Source organism: Ostrinia nubilalis, chromosome 1, assembly GCF_963855985.1.
Source record: "Ostrinia nubilalis chromosome 1, ilOstNubi1.1, whole genome shotgun sequence".
Classification (NCBI taxonomy): domain Eukaryota; kingdom Metazoa; phylum Arthropoda; class Insecta; order Lepidoptera; family Crambidae; genus Ostrinia; species Ostrinia nubilalis.
The window spans coordinates 18,385,949-18,408,410 of NC_087088.1; the positions used below are offsets into that span (position 1 = coordinate 18,385,949).

The 22,462-nt window shown below is 37.6% G+C and overlaps 1 protein-coding gene across 1 annotated transcript; it reads right to left on the reverse strand.

Moving 5' to 3' along the window:
• Positions 1 to 590: 590 nt before the first annotated feature.
• On the reverse strand, positions 591 to 2,522 carry LOC135076594 (uncharacterized). The gene is made up of 2 exons (XM_063971025.1): positions 2,272 to 2,522; positions 591 to 878 (listed from the first exon to the last, which is right to left on the reverse strand). The coding sequence occupies exons 1-2, from the start codon at positions 2,387 to 2,389 to the stop codon at positions 592 to 594; spliced, it is 405 nt and encodes a 134-aa protein (XP_063827095.1). The 5' UTR covers positions 2,390 to 2,522; the 3' UTR covers position 591.
• Positions 2,523 to 22,462: the final 19,940 nt, after the last annotated feature.

The window sequence follows — 22,462 nt, forward strand, 5'->3', positions numbered from 1 at the left end:
CGTTAGAACGTGTAATATCCTTTTTTAGGGTTCCGTAGTCCTGACAAGGCCTTATAGTTTCGATATGTCTGTCTGTCTGTCTGTCTGTCCGAGGTTTTGCTTGGAAACTATTGGGACTAGAGAGCTAAAATTTTGTGGGGGTATGTAGGTATATTAATCACGCCGATAAAACGGTAAAATAAAGTTTTGAATGAATTTTTTTAGGGTAGCTTCCCTACATTTAAAGTGGGGATGAATTTTGGTTTAAGAGTAGGTAATACTCATGTATTATAAAATTTCTTAACTAGTAAAAATTCCTTCGAAGAAAATATTAAAAGTGACTTTAGATGAAGTAATTGCTTGCTTCTGAAATATATTATTTTAACAATGGATAACTACGGAACCCTACACTGCGCGTGGCACGACACACACTTGGCCAATTTTTTTTTTTGGGAATGCATAACGGAAAATATAACTATATTTTTATTCAAATTAAAACTAAGCATGTCTCGACTTAATCCTAGAACACCAGGGTGAAAAAGATAGTAAAAAGAGTTGAGACACATATAAATAAATAAATAATTTAATTAAATAAATAACTTAAACCTACATCTAATTCTTATCAAACAGCCACTTGAGAGATCCCCCAAGCTCGGTTATACTGGGTAAATTCTCATGATCATTAAAGGTTTCTTGCTCAGGAGGTCCGTAGCTGTACCCCACTGTGTTGTACTCCTGGGGGGCTCCGTAGACCGGATTGGGGGTCTTCGCCCGGTTCAGGAAGTACTTGAGGACCAGGCCCATGACGTAGAAGAGTTTTTGGAACAGCCCGTAGAAGAGGAAGAAGGACACCACCTTGACGACCGCCACCTTTGCCACGACCAGGAGTAGGATCATAGCTGTAACAAAATGAAATTGATCAGACGGCTGCTGAAAGATACTTCATTGTAATAATGCACACTACATACATTTTAGACCCCTAAAAGAGCACTTAAGGCTATGTTCAGATGGCAACATTTTGACGCGCGTTTTCAAATCGCGCGACTAGACATCGTAGTATTTACATACATCCGATCGCGCGTCAGCGAGCGTTGACGCGGCGCTCAGAGAAAAAGTCTCTAGACGCAGGCGATGAGCATTGACGCGCGGCGCGCGCTTTGACAGCTATGTAACGTCCGTTGACTGTTCAGATGAGCGCGCGCTTCCATCGCAATAGCTTCTTCGACGTCCATTTTCTAAGCTCTATCGAAACAGACTGACGAGCTCCTCGCAACGCGGGGTAGCGCTTGTCATGTGAACTCTTTATAAATTTAATTCCGCGTTGACCTGCGTTAACGCGCGTTACATGTGAACATAGCCTTATAGGTGTTCTATGAGGGAAGTAACCTACATCTACTACTTATTCAAAAAATTTAGTTATGACAAGGTACCTAACGAAACCCTAGTTAAAGATTTCAGGCGGCAGTATATTGCGTTAAATAAGTAAACCCTACCATAAAAGTACCTACTAACTAAGTTATAACTATGTGCACCATCACATCAATATTTACTCTCAGTGTGTCTTGAAGAAACCTTTGTCTTATCAGGCAATCAGGTTGATTCATGTGTGCAATATCTAACCAAACTACCAATAAAAGTGATTTCTTTGCCACCTCCTTTATATGCCTCATTTTGGGACTCACGAAACTACATAAACAGGAAAGAGTGAATTTCAGGTTTATCTTGAAGGATACACACTAAATAACTTTGGTTCGTTTCAGTCAAATGACGTACACTGCTGGACAAAGGCTTCCCCCAAAGATTTCCACAACGACCGATCCCGTGCTTTAATTTTAGATTACCTTCTTTTTTCCAGAACAAAATGGCAAAAAAAATATCTGTGAAAATTAGTAACTATCTTATAAATATCTTAACAACTGTACCTAGTAAGTAGGTACTTAATCCGGCCCGCCCGTTTATTGATACAAGTAAGAAAATATTTTATGTCCAGAAATGCAAATAACAGTTACAAATACCTATATCAAGTTGGCGTACTAAAACAAAAGTTATGCCATAAGGCCTGTTTACTTCTCTCCTGCAAATAAAGACCCGGAATATTATAAGGTTTATTATAGGTAAGGACGCGACAAACAATCTGGCCAACGTTATTTACTTTCTTCATAAACAAAGAAAAACGCCTCATAAAACATTTTATACCTTTCGCGACATTAAAAGTGGCTGGCATCCCGTAAGATTACGATGATTGTTTTGCCCAGACCTTGCAGCGAATTGAATTAAATTAATCTAACTTACCCCAAAGTCTCGCTGGGTTTTTCTTCTTCTTTGCACGAGCGTCCTCAAGAAGCTCGTTATTATCCGAGCAATAACAACACACAATGAACATTGAAATAACAACTACGGTCCTCAACATGATCACAGAAACGTTAAAATAACTCCCAAATAATTTCCCGCGCCTTTTGAAGTTTTGACAGGTGTCAAAATAATTTTCTTTTTTATTTTTAGTTTTCTTTTTCGCGCGCTGCCGAACCGTTCAGCCAGTCCTCGATAAATAACTCCTTATTTGTACGTAGCTCATGTAAATTCGTTTTTGAGAAGAAAGTTGTGCTTTGTTTCAGGAGTTAAGCAAATTGGTGCCGCTTTTTCCATTTCTGTGACTAATGCATGTGTTAGGAAACGATTATGCGACCTTTGTGTTCTCGACGCGTTCCGTTCCGTCTGTTTACGTTTTTCTGTTCAAAATTTTAACGGCCTAAAATTTCTCCGCGCGAAATGGGTTTATTTGCATATGAATAGTGCTTGAAATAATTAAAAAAAGGAAAATACACAAGATGTTTTTGGCACGTTTATGTTGTAACTTTGAGCTCAATAACAGAAATAAGTTCAGTTTCCTTTGAGATTTCGATCGTTAGAAGTTCTGAATGAATCCCATCAAAAGGATCCCATCTTAATGGATTAGGAAAAAGTGTGAATGCAAAGAAGGCTTTTTTACTCAAATAAATAGAATATTTCAAGATTTTAACGGATATTTAATTTAAACCCGAAATCCTCGGTAGGTACGAAAAACGTTTTCATTACTTTTTATTAGGCCTATTTGGCTATCGTAAAACCTTTTATCCAATGGCCTACATGTAATAAAGTAATTGCGTTTTTCTTTTGAAGCGTATCTTCACTGGGCGTGTATCACGTTACAAAGTGATACATTCGTTATCAATACAAACATAAAACCTAGTAAGTGTGATTCTTTGATTATTTATTTTCAAGAAATAAAGATGCTCTATGTTATGCTAACCAATGAAGTCAAGAATGTGTGAGTGAATTTTTATATTAAAATTTATTTCTCGACAGCAGCATTACCCAACATTGCGTGGCTCTACAAATAAATTGCTCTTTACACATTCTGTGCTATTTTAGATATAATAATATTATTGTCTATTTAAGATTTTAGTTTATTTCATCCGTGTATGAATGTGTATTTACTTCGCGTACAAATGAAACGGGACTTTCTTTCAAAAAAAGTTTAGCATTTTACTTTTTTCTTTTGTTTTTCAAGATAAAATAGATTTACCGCTAAATTGTTAAGCAAAAATGCCTATTTATACATTTGGAACGCATGTCTGTCGATCAATCAGTCACAGGTAAGGTGACTGATTGATCGACAGACATGCGTACTCATGAATATGAACATCTTGCGATAACTATTAATCTACTTGACCGATCGTATATGTAGATGGATGTTTATATTTCTCACTAAAACGGGACTATTCCCACCTCTCGTTCCCACCACTGCAACTCCTGTGTAGCCAGGATCTACAGCTTGACCGCCACAAAAACCCAACCAATGAAGGTCAAGTTTGTCCCGGGGGAAAGTTAAACTGTCATTGGACCCGCAACGAAATTAATCAGAAGAACATAGGAGGAGTTCGAAATTAAGGTTCGACTTCCCTCCATTGCAAAGCGGATGACAGGTGACAAACAAAGGTTTAAAAACCTTTAAGAAAAAGATTATGCACCACGGACAATAAATTAAATTAAGGGGGCCTATCTTATGAGCAATTAGCAACTACCTGCCAATAATATTTTTCACAAAATCGCATAAAAGCACGGAAATTTTTCCTTGTCGCGACAAGATCGGTGTAATAAATTGCGGAAACAGATGTATGTTGTATTGAATTAAGCATTATATCACGTTCATGTTTCCAAAGATCACACTCCCACAAGATATGATGGGCAGACTGCTCATGACAGACATCATCAGTGGAACACTCGCAAAAAGGAGACGGAACTAGTTTGAATTCGTGAAGTTTATGTTTAAAGTTGCCATGTCCCGTGAGGAACTGCGACGAGCAATGGTCGATTTCTAACCATCGCCTAGTTAGACGTTCGCGTACATTCGGGAAGAATTTATATAAGTGACGTCCTTTGACTGACGTATCCCATCTTTTTTGCCATTCATTAAGTAAATCTTCTTCAACGACTTCTCGGGAATCAAATAATCGACTTATTTTAGAACGATCGCGGCTATTTAAGAAATCGGAGGTTATATTTTCCCTTGATGTGAAGTACATTGCCGCACGCTTTTGTACCTCTAAGTCGACCGGCAGTACACCAGCCAGGACTGGCAGAGCCTCCGTGCTCACAGTTCTGTAAGCTTTGCAAAGAAAAATCAATGCAAGGCGTTGACTTTGGAGTAGTTTCCGTCGAGCGGCTCCTATAGTAGCTCTGTCAGCCCAAACTGGTGCACCATAGCAAATGGAGCTTAAATAAGTGGCCGAATATATTACTCGGAGGATTTTAAACGTTAGACCCCACGTCGAGGTTGAAATGTGACTTAAGGCATAAAAGTTCTTTTTAGCTTTTTCACCGATCTGTTTAATGTGCTCGACAAAACTAAAGTTTTTCTCTAAAATTAGTCCGAGATAGCAAACAGATATTTCTCACTAGCTGACCCGGCGAACTCTGTTCCGCCTTAAAGGTAATAAATAAGCCATCGCAATTTTTCCTTATTTGCTCACCGTTTAGACCTACCCTGGACTACGACAAACATTTTAAAACCAAAATCAGCTCAATCGGCCCAGCCGTTCTCGAGTTTTAATCAGACTAACGAACTGCAATTCATTTTTATTTATATAGATAGATTAGTCTTACTACTACTTAATAGTCATTTAGATAATATTACATTTAGTTGTAATAGAACTCCGCTCCTATAAAGTTAATCTTCATAAAGTTAACTGACTGAAAAACAAAACTAAATTCGAAAACTAAATTGTCTTTAAGTTGTTAAATAAAAAAAATAAAAAAAATAAAAATCCTTGGTTAAGAAATAAAAACTAGACAGTGCGCACTTTTACCGCGCTGCCAACAAGTGGGTAATCTCCGCATCCACACGTACCGTTGATTAAAGCCCGCATATAAAACGATACATAAATATGAATCTAATACTGAAGAATAAATAATGGAGAATATTCAAATACGTACTGGTTTATATCAAAATGCTTGTTTGACTTTTCAATATGTTTGGAGTTTCATTCATGCCTAAGATCGATGGTGTTATCAACTTTCTAAAAATATCTCAATGCGAGTTATTTCACAAGAAAATTTCAATAGCCTATTTAAAGAATTTAAATGTAATAAGTCGTTTTCGCGTGTCTGTCCGAGTGATTTACGCTAGCTGGTTCCCTAAATCCAATATCAACGGATATTATAAGAAAACAAGGTACAATAATATTACCAGAGGTATTACTACTTATTTTGTAACAAGGATTTCATTTCCCGTGGGAAGAACAATAATTTATGTACAACGTAGAATATTTTTTTATAAAGAAGACAAAAATACATTTCCCACAGAAGGTTCAAAAATGTGCAGAGATTAGTTTTTATTGTATAAATATTAGTTCGCAAAAAAAACAACTTGACTGAACAGTACAGAACAATCACCAAATAAATAAGTGCTACTTTTAAAGAACAGTTAAATTGTAAACAATGTTATTAAGTAACTAGTTTATTCACCTTAAATGAAAACATTTTGTGGTTAGCCTAACAAACGCAAAGATACATTTTAACTGCAGAAGCGAACATGGAAATTAAGGAACGCTCGTTCCGCTCACCGCGCTCCGCTCACTTCGCTCATCCGACTCCAGTATTTCGCTCACATAACTTATTTTTAGTTGGAATGTTTCACTAAGTTCGGATGTACGGAAATATATTCCGAAGTACACTTTGAATTCGAATTGTGCTTGTTTGCATTAAGCAAGTTGTTTACAAGTGCCACTTAACATATTAAATTGAGTTAAGTTTGCTAAAGCGCTGTCCGTTTGTATGAGCATTAATAATTTGATTAATTAGTTTTTGCTTTCAAAAAACATTATGAGCTCATTATTTTCTTAATTTATTGCTATATTGAAAATAACTAATGTTCACGTTATTAGAAAATCAACCGTGAAAATTGAAATTACTTTGCTAGCTAGCCTTTGAAATATAATATTTTCATAATGTATTATATTTTCAAGTAAAATTACGCTGACATGCTAATAATAAAATATGAGACCACATATCGCGGCTAAATAATTCACTTTTCATTAAAAATACCGAAATCTTTCTAAGAAATATTAATTAAAATATTATATTCTACCACATAATCAATAGTGACTGAGTTTCTTGCGCTGCTTCTTCTCTGCACTGGCCTATTTATTGTCCCAAAGCAGTGGTAGGGTTAATACTGGGACGTGTATAAGTGCTTTTTAAAAGCCTATTTGCAAAAATGAGTTTTATGACTTACTTATGAGTTTTACAAAAACCTTTTCGAAAGTTTCCATTTTAATTACGTTAGCGAGCAGTAGGTTAATTTTGTAGAGTTATAACTCCTATAAGTGCAAGCACAACGACATTTAACCCCTTATTAAAAGAAGTTACACCCTAGTTGAACCATATTATTTTGGTTGAACACCGTTTTAAAGTGACATTTCCATACTAAACGTCACTTTAACCTTTAACTATGGACGTCGGGTCTCAGAGGCCCACCCCCCTTTCCGATTTCTCGGTTTAAACACCTTCCCGCCACGTGCTGCTCTCGACCATCTCAGTAGCTTCAGTTTTAACTGTGTTTGGACCGAGGAGGCATAAAATAGCGTCTTCCGGCACTTATTACGTGAGTAATAACTATCCAAAATTTTGTCCGGGCCTGGGAGACCCGATGACTATAATTTCTATACAAACATACTTGTATGGATGTGACTCGTCAACTATATTTTTTTTATATTATATTATTATAATCTTAAGTAAATTGCTCTAGTTTAAGAATACTTAATGGCAGAAAGTATCTGAGTACATCAGCTACATTATTAGCCCAACTATCTAAAGAAAATATTAGGAGTAAGGTATTACTTGTAGACGATTCTTCTTTTGAGTTTAGATGTCTTAGAATTCACCATTGCTGCAGATTCTGATTCTAAATGGTGTACGTTTTGTCTATTAAAGCTCTCAAAGAAAGATGACACATGCCTGTAGAGATAATTTGTTTTTAGTGTTCTACGCCACTGTGTATAATTTTAGTAACTTTAACCCTTGTCAAAATTTTTAATTTATATCCTTCAGAAATTTCGTTCATGTTTTTATGTTACATGGTTATTAATTAGCAAGGAAAAAAATATTACTTTCATTTATTAATAATTGACTGTAATCGAGGAGCCTATATGTGATGGCAAGTCAATTAACACTGAAAAATGTCTAAGTTTTTTAAATTTGCAAAAAAATAATTAATGATGGTTAAAATTTGATTACATTTACCACTAAATCCTTTATTAATAGTTATTAGATATATATCAACTCTTTAATAAATTCAAATTAATTCAGATATGAAAATAAGAAGAATTTTAGATAGGGGTCTGTGAGACCCGACGTCCATGGGAGTGTGATTATTTTTTCACGTCCATAGTTAAAGGTTAGAACAGGGTTCAACTATGGAGTAACTTTTATTATTAAGGAGGGTTAATGTTTTAACTCCACATTAGTGTCCCAAGCTTGGCAACACTTGCAATTACATTTCTCTGAGTCACATTATTACTCCACAATTATATTATAAATACGCTGCGTTCAACATAACATTTGTCATATTAATTCAATCTTCTCTTGACTACCAGTTGCAGTGTGCACTATTCAGTTTGCAGTGGCAGAACTTTTAAGTTTATGCTAGAGTAGACCGCGAACTTAACAGTTGACATGTCATCGCGCCCCTAACTTTGCTACCTCGTTAAAATAACTCTTTTTATTTATAAATTATGTTTGAAGTAGGTATAAGTACCGCATTCGAAGTCTACTTTTTTTTAATCCATAACTATCTTGGCCTGTATCTCACCCGATGGTAAGTGATGATCAGGCCGAAGGTGGAAGCGAGCTTCACCCGGAATCCTCAACCACGGAGGAATTGGTTATCTTACCTCTAACTGCCGGAACACAATGCTGTTAACATATGCCAATCGATATGCCTTGAATTCTAAAAATATTACTTTTTCACTGATTTTGGCTTTTCCAAAAAAAATCTAATTCTTCCACGTACTTCTGTACAATCAAAATACAAATTCAGTGGCGCTTCATTCCTATTCACTGTTATCTATGAACCCAATTATAGCATTTAAGTATTATTATGTAAGAAGCCATTAAAATCTAATTTCTAGACTCAGCGCCTGGACTTAGTACCTACTTAAGTATAGTTTCCAGACTCAGTACTCGGACTTAGTACTTAAGTAAAGTTCTCCTCATTACGCCGTCGGATTTCCTTGCTTCCTTTGCGTCATATAATTACGCTGTAACTCCGGCGCTGTTATATTCAATTACAGAGCCGTTAGCTTATCTAGTGTGCTAAATATTTAGGAGGAGGTATTAGGAACACGCGGGTAGGAGATACTGTTTCCAAGGATATTGCTATTTTGATATCGCATTATTTTAGTTTAAGTCTTTGACTAAAGTTTTAGGCGAGGTTGTTTGCGTTAGGAAGTATATTTGCGTTAGCAGGTATATACTATAGTAATATATTCCACAATAAGTATATACTCCACAAATATACACCATCGTATTTAAGGTAGACAGTGTTGATAAGCCACTTGATTTCTCGGAGCTAAAAATAGCTTTGCCAAATAGTGTTTAATCTCCATGCCATAACCGCCGCGTAGTGAAGCGGAGGCGCCGCGGGACTCGACGTTCCATGAAACCAATTTTAAGGTGAACGACGCAGGCCTGGCTCTGGTACTGCTGGTGTGACCATCAAATTCATGGGAAAAAGGATAACGTCACGCATGTTGAAGTGGAACTATTTTGAGGAACTTTATCTTAATCGGTATAAAATCAGTAAGGTTTATTTTATTGAGGCAAGAAGTTAATTAACAACACTTTAACAGCTGTATTATAACAAATCTTATAATTTAAAATTATACCAACATTCATATTATCAAATCGATAATATTATTAAGGTGGAATAGTGATTTAAAAATTTAACGTTTGAAAATTAATGTGGAAAGTTTCATACTTAATCATATTGTCTATCATCTCCAGGTGTTCGTATTCGGAACTTCTAAAAACTGAGCCTTTATAAATTAAGTCTGTCAGCTGACAGTCTACTTTGAGTAGGTGCCTAATTTGGTAAATAAATAAAAAATTCACCCTAGTAAGAAATCAGCGGAACTTCGGGACTTTCTCGACGCACGACAGACGTGTGGTCGACGCGTCAGGCCCGCTTATAGAGTTTTATGTTTCGCGTGAACGAATTCCGGCTCTGTTATGAAAAGGATTCCATCCGAGCACATGTTCGCCGGCGAATAAGGAGTGGCCGAACACTGACGATTCGTTAACTCTTGCGACTTCTGTCTGTGAGAACAGCTAGGGACTGGCCTTTTCAAGACGAGAGTGAATAGGCACTTGCAGGGCAGATGTGTACCATCCTAGACTGCATCTCACTTAACCAGGTGCGATTGCGGTCAAATACCTGCCTTGTCATGCATAAAAAAAAGACTGGAGAATGCTTTCAGCTCGTAGCCTGGTTCTTTTCAAAAGTCTTGAGACTACTGGGTCTATCAGAGCAGCTAGGGACTGGAACTCACTTCTTGCTCAAGGCTTGGTTCTTTTCTTGGCATAAGTGTCACCTTCGAGACAGTATTACCTACATCCTTAGGTAGTCAAGGGCCAGTTAATGAAATTATGAAAAAGTAAGCCTCTATATTCAACGCATCAACTCAGATAGCGGGACTACATACATAGATTTTAATTTTTCGTTTTTTTTTTTGAGTTTTTTAACTTCTTGTAAAATAACCATGAAATCACCGATTTGAACAAGCATAGGGACTTCTGTACACCACATTAAATATTTTTAGTTTTTAACCTTTAATTAAGTTTGTATTTAACAAGTGTCATTTTTATAGTTACTTTTGTGAAGCTTCAATGTAACCTTGTTGGTGATCAGATAAATAAATAAACATGGATGATGAACCAGTTTAAGATGCAGGAGCCATTGGATGCAGTCTGCTGTAGATTATTCACGCCGGAATGGAAGACAATGGGAGATGCCTACATTCCGAAATTAACTGCTGGCATTAATATATCGTTCCAACTATAATAGCCATACCTAGTCTCCAACGAATTAATAACTTTAATAGATTATTTTGGATACCTGATTAAAACAGGATTCAAACCCGCAGCTGCATCAAGTAAGTATAGGTACACTTATAGGTAGGCGAACAACCACGTCAGGCGGCAGTCTATTTTAAAACTTTTCCAAGTAAAATCTTGATCATGAACTTGAAAATTACAAGATAAATATTTATCCAAGAGATCCGATAAGGTTTCTCAGAACTAAACCAAGCTTTACTTTCTATTTCGGGGCACGTGCTAAAACGTGAATGCTCGCCCCCTGTCACTCCCGACTATAATTTTGGTCTTATTTTGCCTTCTGTCTTCTAGTAAAATTAATTACGAAAACTAACATATTGTTGTCACTATTTTGTATATTTTGTCTTCTATACTCGTACTCGTAGATACCGTGCCGAAGTTTTTCACCAATTGATGGTGTCGTTCGTTCGTTTCAGCCAAATGACGTCCACTGCTGGACAAAGGCCTCCCCCACGGTTTTTCACAATAAACGGTCCTGCGCTGCCCGCATCCAGATTCTTCCCGCGACCTTTACAAGATCGTCGGTCCACCTAGTAGGAGGCCTGCCCAAGCTACGTCTTCCAGCCCGTGGTCGCCACTTGAGAACTTTTCTGCCCCAACTCTTGTCACATTGGCAAAAACAAATTATTACTTTCATGGTGTCTGAAATACCCAAAAACATTTTTTTTTTCATATTAATCTGATAAATCTTGTGTTGGCATATCGGTGCCCTCAGAAAATAACTTGAATGTTTAATTTTCTTCAGTAGATTGATGTTGGACCAAGTCGTGGAGCTGCAAACCGTAATCCCAGCATTTCAAACCGACCTTCCCAGAAACAAGATTTGCAAATTTAAAGAGTCTTCAAATAAGCATATTAGCTGGCTATTCCACGGAGCGGGCGCGTCCGGCGGTGTAAGGCTGCTTGTCCACCAGAGTGGGCCACCGAACAGACGATGTGAGGCAAGCGACCAGCAGCCTTATTCACGTAACAAAACTTCAACGACAACAAATCGCTGAGTTGCGATCCTATCGAGTAATCGTTCTATCAAAACGACCCTTGTGAATACGGATTTATAACTGTTTTTCAATGGGACGACGTAACAAAACTTCAATGACAACAAATCGCTGAGTTGCGATCCTATCGAGTAATCGCGTTCTATCGAAAATGACCCTTGTGAATACGGATTTAGAACTGTTTTTCAATGGGACGACGTAACAAAACTTCAATGACAACAAATCGCTGAGTTGCGATCCTATCGAGTAATCGCGTTCTATCGAAAATGACCCTTGTGAATACGGATTTAGATTGTTTTTCAAAGGGACGACTTCTGAACGTCAGCGAGATCTTGACTGTCAAAATACGTGAATTAGACCACCAGTCATTATTATTTATTATTCAGTCATTATTATTTATTATTTATTATTATTATTATTTATTATTATTATATTTTATAATTTATTTATTATTATTATAATTAAGTTAATCTGCTCATTATAAGCACACTGGTACGGAAGGCGCGAACGCGGGCGAGATGCAAATGAATGTGAGGAGACTCGTATTCCAGCAAGGTGCGCAGTTAGCTCGACCGGGTTGTAGTTGTAACGAATTCCGCGAAGTTCGCAACAATGAAAAAGCGAAAGCGGTGATTGAATGTTCGTCACTCGCACCACAACTAATACATTCGTTTGCTTGATTGGCGTGACAGTTCCTCGCACACGTCTTTTGCATTGTTAAAACAAAATATCACGTTCTAGTAAGCCCTTTACTTTATCTACAACTGCATGCCTACTTTGCCAACTAATAATAAGTACCAAGAAACTATGACTAGCGAAAGCTACTGGTAAAACTCAAAAATATCGTATAGTGTTCCTGTTCTCTCGATTCTTGTTGCAAAATAGGCATGTAGGTAGAGAGTTGTACACGTAGTAGAAGCCAAAAAATTAATTATTCCTATCTGCGTATTCTTCCTCGCACAGCTCTAGTGTGTACGCAGCCTTACAGGGTGATCTAATAAGGAGCTCATAGCGTAGGATATCTTCAGCGAGACTACTTAAGACGCGATTCAGAGGGTAATTTTAAATCTGGGAACATCTTGCAGACTTGCGTTTGGGGGATATTGAATTTTAAGACTGTCTGGGTAAACTTAACTAACTTGCTAACTTTGATAAGAGGTATCAAAGGTACATGTTTAATACTGCTTTAACAGAAAATCCACCTCTGCTAGGGAGATCTTGTTTTTCTGTGACCTTAGATTAAACATTTTAAAAAGTCTTACTTGGCACATTTTAGTTCAGTGAATTAAATTAATAACTTTTAAAAAAAATAAAACCGACTTCAAATGCGTGAACACAAAAAAAAACTAAAAATTAAAAATATTGCGTATAAAAAAGTTCATCCCCAATTTTCCACCCTTGGGGGTGAAATATTTTCTTCAAATTCGCATGAAACCACCCTTTTGATAATACCTATTCAACAAAAAAATAATCGTTCAAATTGATTTATAATCGGCGGAGATATTGCGTATAAAAAAGTTCATCCCCAATTTTCCACCCTTGGGGGTTGTTTTTTCTATTATTAAATTTAAATGGGACCACCCTTGAGGTATTACCTATACGCCGAAAAAAGATTTGTTCAAATCGGTTCATAATTGGCGGAGTTATCGCGTAACAAACATAGAAAAAAAAAAAAAAAAAAAACATACGGGTCGAATTGAGAACCTCCTCCTTTTTTGAAGTCGGTTGAAAAGACCTTGACTGTCTTCGTTTTCAAAGATTCAAAGAGGAGTGAGATATCAAACAATGTCTCAAAAATGTATTTATAGATATATTAGAAAGAATGTATTGATACCCCCATGTTTCGTATGGATCCGATACATCCGTTGATCAGGATCTGAGGGTTTTTCGACTTCATCCATCAAGCCGCGAAATTTTGTTGGTGTTCCAGAATGTGAGAGCAAGCGAATATCACAAAATATTTGAATCCAATGATTTACGGCCAGTTCGACGAAAGTGCCTTTTTAATAAAAAATATATTTCAGGTAATACATTACAGTTATAATCTGACATAATAATGATATCTGACAACTGAGTTTAAATGCAAATTTCTCAACAACGGGACTTCTCGTCCCGAGAAATCAGCCTCGAGAATTCTCGAGACCCGAGAAATTGAAATTTCGGGAAATCATGAACCCTACAACTAACAGATTGCTGCTTACCGGTCACATCGAGATAAATGAAGCCGTTTGCGTTTACTACGAGCTGGAAACGACAGGTGGGAACAGTCCCGTATGTTCCCACATTACATCAATTCTCTCGTGGCTAACACCACATCGACGTCGTAACCTCGTTATGAAGTCGGCGGCGCTCTAAAGCTCCGGCAATCATCGTTAAATTAAGTCCCGTATCAATAGCGGAGCACCAGATGTGACACTAGGCATAAATTGGGACACATTTTGTAACAAGTACACGAGGAAAACTCGCAGGCATTATGTTATGTTCTTAGCTGATATTATACTTCAGGCTTCGACGCGGCTTCATAATATCTGATACAAAGTTGACAGTTTACAGACGAGCGCGATCGAAACCTTACAAATAGCCTTAGACTTGAAGCAAGAATTTGAATAAGCTCACTAATATTATATGACATGTTAAAAGCGAGCTATAAACCTACTGTGTCTTTTTCCTTTGATGCAGATTACGGCACTATTCCCACATTCCCACCTCTCGTTCCCACTGCTGCAACTCCTGTGTCCAGGATCTACAGCTTGACCGCCAATAAAAACCCAACCAATGAAAGCCAAGTTTATGCCGGGGGAAAGTTACATTGTCATTGGACCCGCAACGAAATTTATCAGAAGAACACTTAGCTAAGTAACTCTAGCTAGGTAACCATCCCTCTTACAAATTGTTGTTCTATGAGACCCCAGCACAGTTTTATGGCCCACGTGAACCGGCTTATAATCGACTGCGGGCTACGGGGTCGTAAGCCGCTCATCTAGCTCTGAGCAGCATGCATGTAAGCATAGCTTGAACAGATGACGACACTAACACATTCGTATATGGTTTATGGTTACAACTAGCTTTTGCCCGCGGCTTCACCCGCGTGAAATTTAGTGTCACAGATCGGCATAAATTTTAGCCTATATGTTAATCTAGGTTACAAACAATAATACTGTAAAGTTTCAACAAAATCCGTTCAGCAGTTTTTGCGTGAAAGAGTAACAAACATCTAGATATCCAAACTTTCGCATTTATAATATTAGTAGGATACATGAAATTTTGCAACAAAATTAAAATTTAGTAGAACCTGGGAAAATGGCGCATCCATACTAGCAATACTGCCGGACTAGGATGCGCACCGTGATAAAATCTATCGTTGATTTTAGACGACAAACAAGTAAAATCAATAAATTAATGGCGTGACAAAAGCTTATCGCGGCGCGCATTCTAGGCCTATGGGGTACCTAATTAATCTCCTTACCTTCTATTTGAGAGAACCTTTGAACATGTTATTGCGTAGCGTATCACTCAAACGTGCATTGGACAGCTGCTTTACATAAGGTTAAATGCCTCAAACGAATTTGGCTCACTGGGTATTTTCCAACTGAATCTATTGAAAACCAAAGTGAGAGAAGTAAACTCAAAATGGAAATAAATAAGTGGATAAAAGTGGAATTTTTAGGCCCAATCTCTCAAAACAAATCTGATACACCTACATTTGGTAACATTTCAAGTACTTACGTTAAATATCATAAGTTTACAGCTGGAATTCAATAAAATGTTTGAGCTGAAAGGAAAATTAATTACTCGCTGAATGGGCCCTTTCAGCCCCGATGTTTCTTGTTATTCCGCAAGAGGATCATACAAAGTAAGTGGAATCCTTAGTTGTATGAGGACTCAACGAGATCTATGCATGAGATAAAGATTAAGAGCCAACACATTAAAGAAACTGGCCAACCTCTTATTAAGTAACCTACTAGGTTTCTCTTAGCATTCTTTGGGTACCTATTTTTTTATCTACAACGAGGAAGCTCTTGGACTGTATCTCACCCGAACCCTATGGGTATGGAACCCTAAAAATTACAAAAAAAAAAATTAAACCCCGTACGGTTAAGGTCTCGTACTAAGCTAAATATGCTTGTGTTATGAGTGGGTTCACAACAATAGTCCAGCGGTGGCGGGGATCGAAACCGCGTTCCTCGAATCATGAGTTGGTTAGGCGGGCACCTTTCAACATTCAACTTGTGGTTCAGCTATCGTCACTTTGAATAATAGTTTAAAGTATCGTAGGTACAAAATATGGTTTTCCCCCTATTACAACCGCTTGATGTATGTGTAAAACTTGATGTACTACCGTCAGCATAATACTCTATGTGTAAACCTAGGACACTTACTCGACAGAGTAACGAAGTTAAGGAGGTATTAAGTTTAAGGTCTCAACGGAGTTGTTTGGTTGGTATGCCATTATTTATTTAGTGAAACAGGTATTTTCGTTACCAACATAGACAAACCTAATTTGTACATCTAGAGGTCAGCCCAAAATAGAAGCGTTTTAGATAAGATATAAACCGTATTAGATCTAAAAATTAGATGAAAGAAGAACGTAACGTGGCATTTTGCGTAGTTCCAATAGATAGGTACAGTTTTGTAATATACATGAGTGAAATCTACACTCAACTGTAGGTACTATGGCACAGCAATAAAAAGAAGCAGAGTTTCCACGCCAAGTGGAATGTGAACCACAGTTTTACCTTCGAATTTTTGGAACTCACTTTTATTAAACAATAGAGACCTTCAAAGTGGATTTTTCGGCCAAAAACCCTCATGCAGCATTTGAGTCAGCTCCAAAAAGCCGCATGCAATAGTGGCACTACTGTTTCATTTCACTGTGACAGAGTAAATACAAATGAGTAGGTCATCTTCATAGAAACGCCCGAGCGCGGTTTGTATGTGAGCGCGCCAATACGTATGCGGCGCGCACGCACACACTGACAAAATTTAGCGTTGATTAGCGGTGAGGTGCGCCGAATTTTGTCAGTGTGTGCGTGCGCGCCGCATACGTGTTTGCGCGCGCTCACATGCAAACCGCGCTCGGGCGTTTCTATGAAGATGACCTACTCATTTGTATTTACTCTGGTACAGGTACTGTCAGTATGGCCGGCCATCTGCTATTTCTTTTTATACCCACATTTTACTGGCCCACTTTCTAGCCGTAAAATTTGCCCCATATCTTTTAACGGGCCCCGTTTTGTAGTTTGACTTCCAGTTAAAAGGTAAAACGAAACGGGATGAACGACGTTTCATGAAATAAAAAGGACCTTTAGGTTTTACGGTTCAGGTTATACTTTTTTCGTATGACCTAGTACAGTATCTTTACGGATTTAAAATGAAAAACCAAGTTGATTTTTCTTTAGTTGGTCTAAACCAACCTGCCAGTTTTTCCACCACATTTCACTTATCCCATTTTTTGTGAACCTGTCTTTCTCATTATTAATTTAAATTCTATCCTATTTTAAATAGAAAGTACTCTGTTTTTATCACGTTCACTAAAGTATCTATAAAAATTACCAAAATGTATGTACGAAATTTGAATCTAACTCTAGGACAAAAATGTAGGTATGAATATTTGAAATCAGTAATCTCATCACATATTCCTCAAGTTATTGTTCACATCGTGTCTCTAGGGAAGGTTTATTAGATTTTTAGTTAGCCCTAATTTCCCTTAAACCCTAACCCTTGAGCTCATGTGGACTTAGGGGATTTATTTACTTTCATAGAGAATTTGTAGGTCAAGGGTTAAAAGAAATTTTATCAGTAATTACCTTCGCATCAAAGAAAATTGCTCAGCAGCCTACTAAAACGAATTCCTTGTGGAGTTAAAAACTTTTTACTTGTGAGTTTGTGATTCGTTTGTTTTTTTACAAAACAATAGATTAATTAATAGATTAGCCTTTCAATTGGACTAAATTCATCATCATCAGCATTTCAGCCACAGGACGTCCACTGCTGAACAAAGGTCATCCCGCAATGATATCCAAATTGGCCGGTTGGAAGCGACTTGCATCCAGCGCCTTCCTGCAATCTTTATAAGGTCATCTGTCCTCCTAACCTTGTGCGTTGACGTTCGCTCTTATCTTCACGATAATTAACTACATGAATGAGCTTGTTTAACTGCCAAAGACAAAAATACGCCTCCCTGTTTCACAATTTTAGGGTAGTCACCAATTTTTGTAACAAAGTATCGAATCGTAAATTCACATAGTTACATCAATGAACTTCTCGATAATTTAATTACTGGGCTTGAAGTGCTGATAATTCGATTCACTTCCCGCCAATTGAAATTTAAACCGGATTACTTGTCGGTAGTTTGACGCCGTTAATGGATTGTCCTGTAATCCGATTAAACGATTGATTTATATCGATACAAATAAAAGATCGACGCGCAGTGGTGCCTAGTGATGTGCAAATTCCGAGAAATGGTTTGGAGATTGCTAGAACTAACGGTTTATGAGTATAATGCCCGTTTTCACCATCAATCCCTAATTTTTAAGTGACCCCTATGGTAACACATAACAGGAATTTTGTTTTCATAGGGGTCACTTAAAAATTAGGGATTGATGCAAGTGAAAGCGGGCTTAGAGCACTCAATTTTTAAACGTCAAATTTTACTTACCACCTCAAATTTATCTTACTTCAACTTTTAACAAATGTCAAAAATCTGTCAAACTCCATACAAAAAACAACGGTTATGGTTAAAATAAGGTAGTGCAACTCAGCCTAATTGTTCAACATTTTCACTCGTTGCTATTTATAACTTTTTTTATTAATTATAACTTTTATTTAATAATTTAATATCCAAAACTAACATACAGAATAGGTAGTAAGGATTAAAAGCTCTCATTCATACCGTGTACTAGGTAGATAGATAAAGCTTCACAATGAACACGCGTCTTTGTTAAAGCTTATTTACTTATCAACTCCCGAGTTAAACCTCCTTTTCATGTGAGAGTTATGGCTTAGCGATAACGAGAGATAAAAATAGCTATATTATGGCATTATAGTAGGTATTTATGCTATAGATTGTGAAACGTGCCAGCAGCGTAAGAAAAGATGCATACAGTTTAGCTCTTATTGCTACATTCTGGTATCCAAAATGATCACACAATTTTGTCTATTCTCAACTTAGGACTGTGCGATACAGTAATGCAGTAATCCCGCGAAACTGGACTGTCCTGTCCTGTGAACACACAAGTGTGTGTTTGAATTTCGAATTACAAATTCGAACGAATCGATTTTTTGCGGGACACTGCAAACGGGATGTTCGTGTAAATGAATTAATAACTAGCGGCCGCCCGCGACTTCGTCCGCGTGGATCCCGTTTTACCCTATTAAAGGTTGAATTTCGCAAAATCACATCTTAGTGAGCACCTACGTTTTAAAAGGAAACCCCATGAAAAATTTGAGACTCCTAGCTCTTGCAGTTTCTGAGATTTCGTGATGAGTGAGTCAGTCAGTCAATCAATGACCTTTCACTTTTATAAATTTTGATAAAAGTGCATACTACTAAACGGGATCCTGCAAAAAACGGGATGTCTCCGTGGAAAAGAATCCCAGTTTCATACAGACAATAATGCCTTTACTGTACTCGTACTTCGTAGTAAAAAGGTAGGTACTTTTATCTATTAACCATAGATCTGCACAGTGCATTCTGTGATAGTGCCTCCGCAAAGTCTGTCATATGATTTCCAATAATTATTATTTATCACGCTCCGCTGCACTGCCGCCGGCATAAATGCACAAATTACGTTGACGTTAAAAGTTCGTTGGTTATTTATTAGTCATTAATGGTTTGAACAATGCGATCGGCTTATCGCTTTCAAGCCTGACGGTTTAAATAAATTTGTTAAAAGCGGATTATGTTTGACCTTTAATTTGGCACGAAAACCTTTATTTTCACGAGAAAACTACTCAACTATCGTTAAAAAATTGTTCAGACGTTAAAGCTTTGTGCGAAAGTTGTAAATAGCCCGAACAAAGTGAGACCGCAAAAATGGTGTCGCGGCCTCTTAAATTTTGATGTAAGTTTAGATTTTAAGTCTACTTGCATGATATCCGAAGTCTACCACTAATGGTAAAATTGTTTTTCTCTTTGGCTGCAATGAATAAAAACATAAAGGTTTTATAACATCACTATGTATCATGAATTTAGTTTTAGTGCATAATGCAAAAACCATACCTAATATTTTTAAACTACGTGAGAACCTCAAAAACTATCTACTCATTACTAAAAAAAAATACAATCCGAATTAATATTATTAAAATATCTCTATATAATAACGTTATAAATAATTTCACTTACAACACTAATCACCCTTTTAAATTCTTCGAGATCAAGATCGAGTTAAAAGTGAGTTGGCGTATAGCGGTACCAGCGTCGATTAACAAAAATTAAAAAGAGGGTAGACCGATTTCATTTCAATCACACCCATTGACCCAACCGCCTCCACATACGTAATCGCGGCGCAGACAACTGTGCACGTTATTTGTAGATTTTTTTTATTGAAGTGGAGAATAAGTTTAGTGTGTACCAATTGCATGTGTAATGTGATTTACCTATAAGCAACTAGCGGCCGCCCGCGACTTCGTACGCGTGGATCCCGTTTTACCCCCTTAGGGGTGGAGTTTCGTAAAATTCTTTCTACGTTCCTACGTCATAACATCTACCTGCATACCTCAGCCCGATCCGTTCAGTGGTTTGGGCTGTGCGTTGATATATCACTATGTCTGTCAGTCAGTCAGTCAGTCAGTCACCTCTGAGTTATAATATTTAAATTGTGTTGCATAATGAGGATCAGTACTGTTGTAAAAAATGCAATAAAACTAGTATCTACGTTAATCTTTAAGACATAAGAAAGATATATCTTTTTGAATTATCCAAATCGGACCATTACTTACGAAGATATTAAGTAATAAACATAGGCCGTTTTTGCCGCTAAAAGTCAACGTACGCAGGGCCGCGTGACGTCACTATATCCGAATCGAGCGCAGCCGGCGTACTATTGGGATGGAAAATATTTTTTTCCAGCTAAACTATCAGTTTTAGAAAAAAACTTTTAATAACATTTATTCATCAAAATAAAGTAACCCATCGACCAGTAATTTTTAAAAATAAAAATTGTGAAAAATAAGTATCGCTATGTCGAAAAACCACATTTTCATAGGATTCGATGGAATGCGGAGACGCGGTTGGGGTGAGTGTAACTTAATGATTGTTTGTATTGAACATAATAATACAAAATATGATGCTAATACCCAGTTTCTGGCCCAAAGGGGGGGGGGGGGGGGATAAGTCATACCTAGCTTATAGCCTGGAGGGAGGGGCAAGCCTTACCCAGCTTCTGGCCTTGGTGGGAGGGGGGGAGAGGCAAGTCATACCCAGTTTCTGGCCTGGGGGGGGGGGGTCAAGTCATACCCAGTTTCGGGCCTGGGGGGGTAAATCATACCCAACTTCTGGCCGAGGGGGAAGTCATGCCCAGCTTATGACCTGGGGAAAGGAGGGGGGCGGGGGAGTCATACCCAGCTTCTAGGCTAAGATTAAATAGATTTCCAGGAAGGTGCAGCTGTCCTTTCCTGCAGCAGCTGGCCCGCCCATGGGAACGGCGAATAGATAGGTAGGTACGTAGGTTTAACTCAGAAAAACTAAATAACAGGTAGGTATTGCGTGTACATCGAAATGATCTTCATAGCAATGTCTTGTAGCCTAGGCAGAGTGTATCTGCCTCAGCTATACCTTATTGTTAGAAGGAAATAAATTATACATTTTTATATTTTACTTGGAAGAAGACATGACTCTAACAACACTTATGAACACTTTATTTGAATAAATCGCCAAATATACCACCGCGGAGACCCCAATCGCGTCTCTGCGTTCCATTGAATCGTATGAGCGTATTGATTTTTTGCGATATTTTTCACAATTTCTATTTTTAAAAATTACCTGTCGATAGCTTACTTTATTCTGATGAATAAATGTCTTTACAAGTTTTTCTCTAAAACTGATAGTTTGGCTAGAAAAATATATTTTCTATCCACGCAGTACGCTGGCAGCGTTCGGATCGGATATAATGACGTCATCGTCCCCGCGCCGGGCGGTCAGTGAACTTTTTTAGTAATTTGGCCATAACTTCGTCAATTTTTGTCGTAGAACAAAAATTTTTAGACTGTGTATTAAGGATTTCTTAGCCCTATAAATCTGCATTCACAGCTAAAAATCGAAATGATCCTCATTGTATTGTTTATTGTAAAAGTGGAAAGTGTGTACGGAGTGTAGTGTAAAATCTAGTTTAGTTGCTGTTTAAAACGCGAGATGCGGCGCTGCCAAATTTTTGATAAGCGATCGCAGGCGCAGCCGGGTGCACGTTATCTGCTAAACAGCTGCCCTGGGCAGGCCTGAGATTTACAATGCTGTGTAAGGTAAGAATAAAAGGAAAATAGTGCATTGAATTCATAGCAAGTTGGTGTTTGAATTTGGTTTTGTGCGATGATCAAAAGTTACAGAGATATTGTGCAGGTAGGTATCTGATACATTTTGCGATAGGTTTTTAAAATTGATTTATGGTGTTCAGCACAGGCATTTTAACTCGAGTCATTTTAAGTACAATCTCTGCAGCTTTGGGGCCAGGCTGGCAAGGTTTATTTATTACTGTGGGAGTTGGAACAGTAGGTAGGTACCTATTTCTAGTCGTACATGCAGTTTCAGGTCGTCCGTCCATCTTGTGGGTGGACGTCCCACGCTGCGTTTTCCGGTACGTGGCCTCCATTCCAAAACCTTGCTGCCCCATCGGCCGTCA

Coding starts and splice junctions, on each gene's coding strand:
- LOC135076594 (XM_063971025.1), bottom strand. CDS start 2,389: ATGTTGAGGACCGTAGTTGTTATTTCAATGTTCATTGTGTGTTGTTAT. Junction 879..2,271: donor AAACCCAGCGAGACTTTGGG/GTAAGTTAGATT, acceptor ATTTTGTTACAG/CTATGATCCTACTCCTGGTC.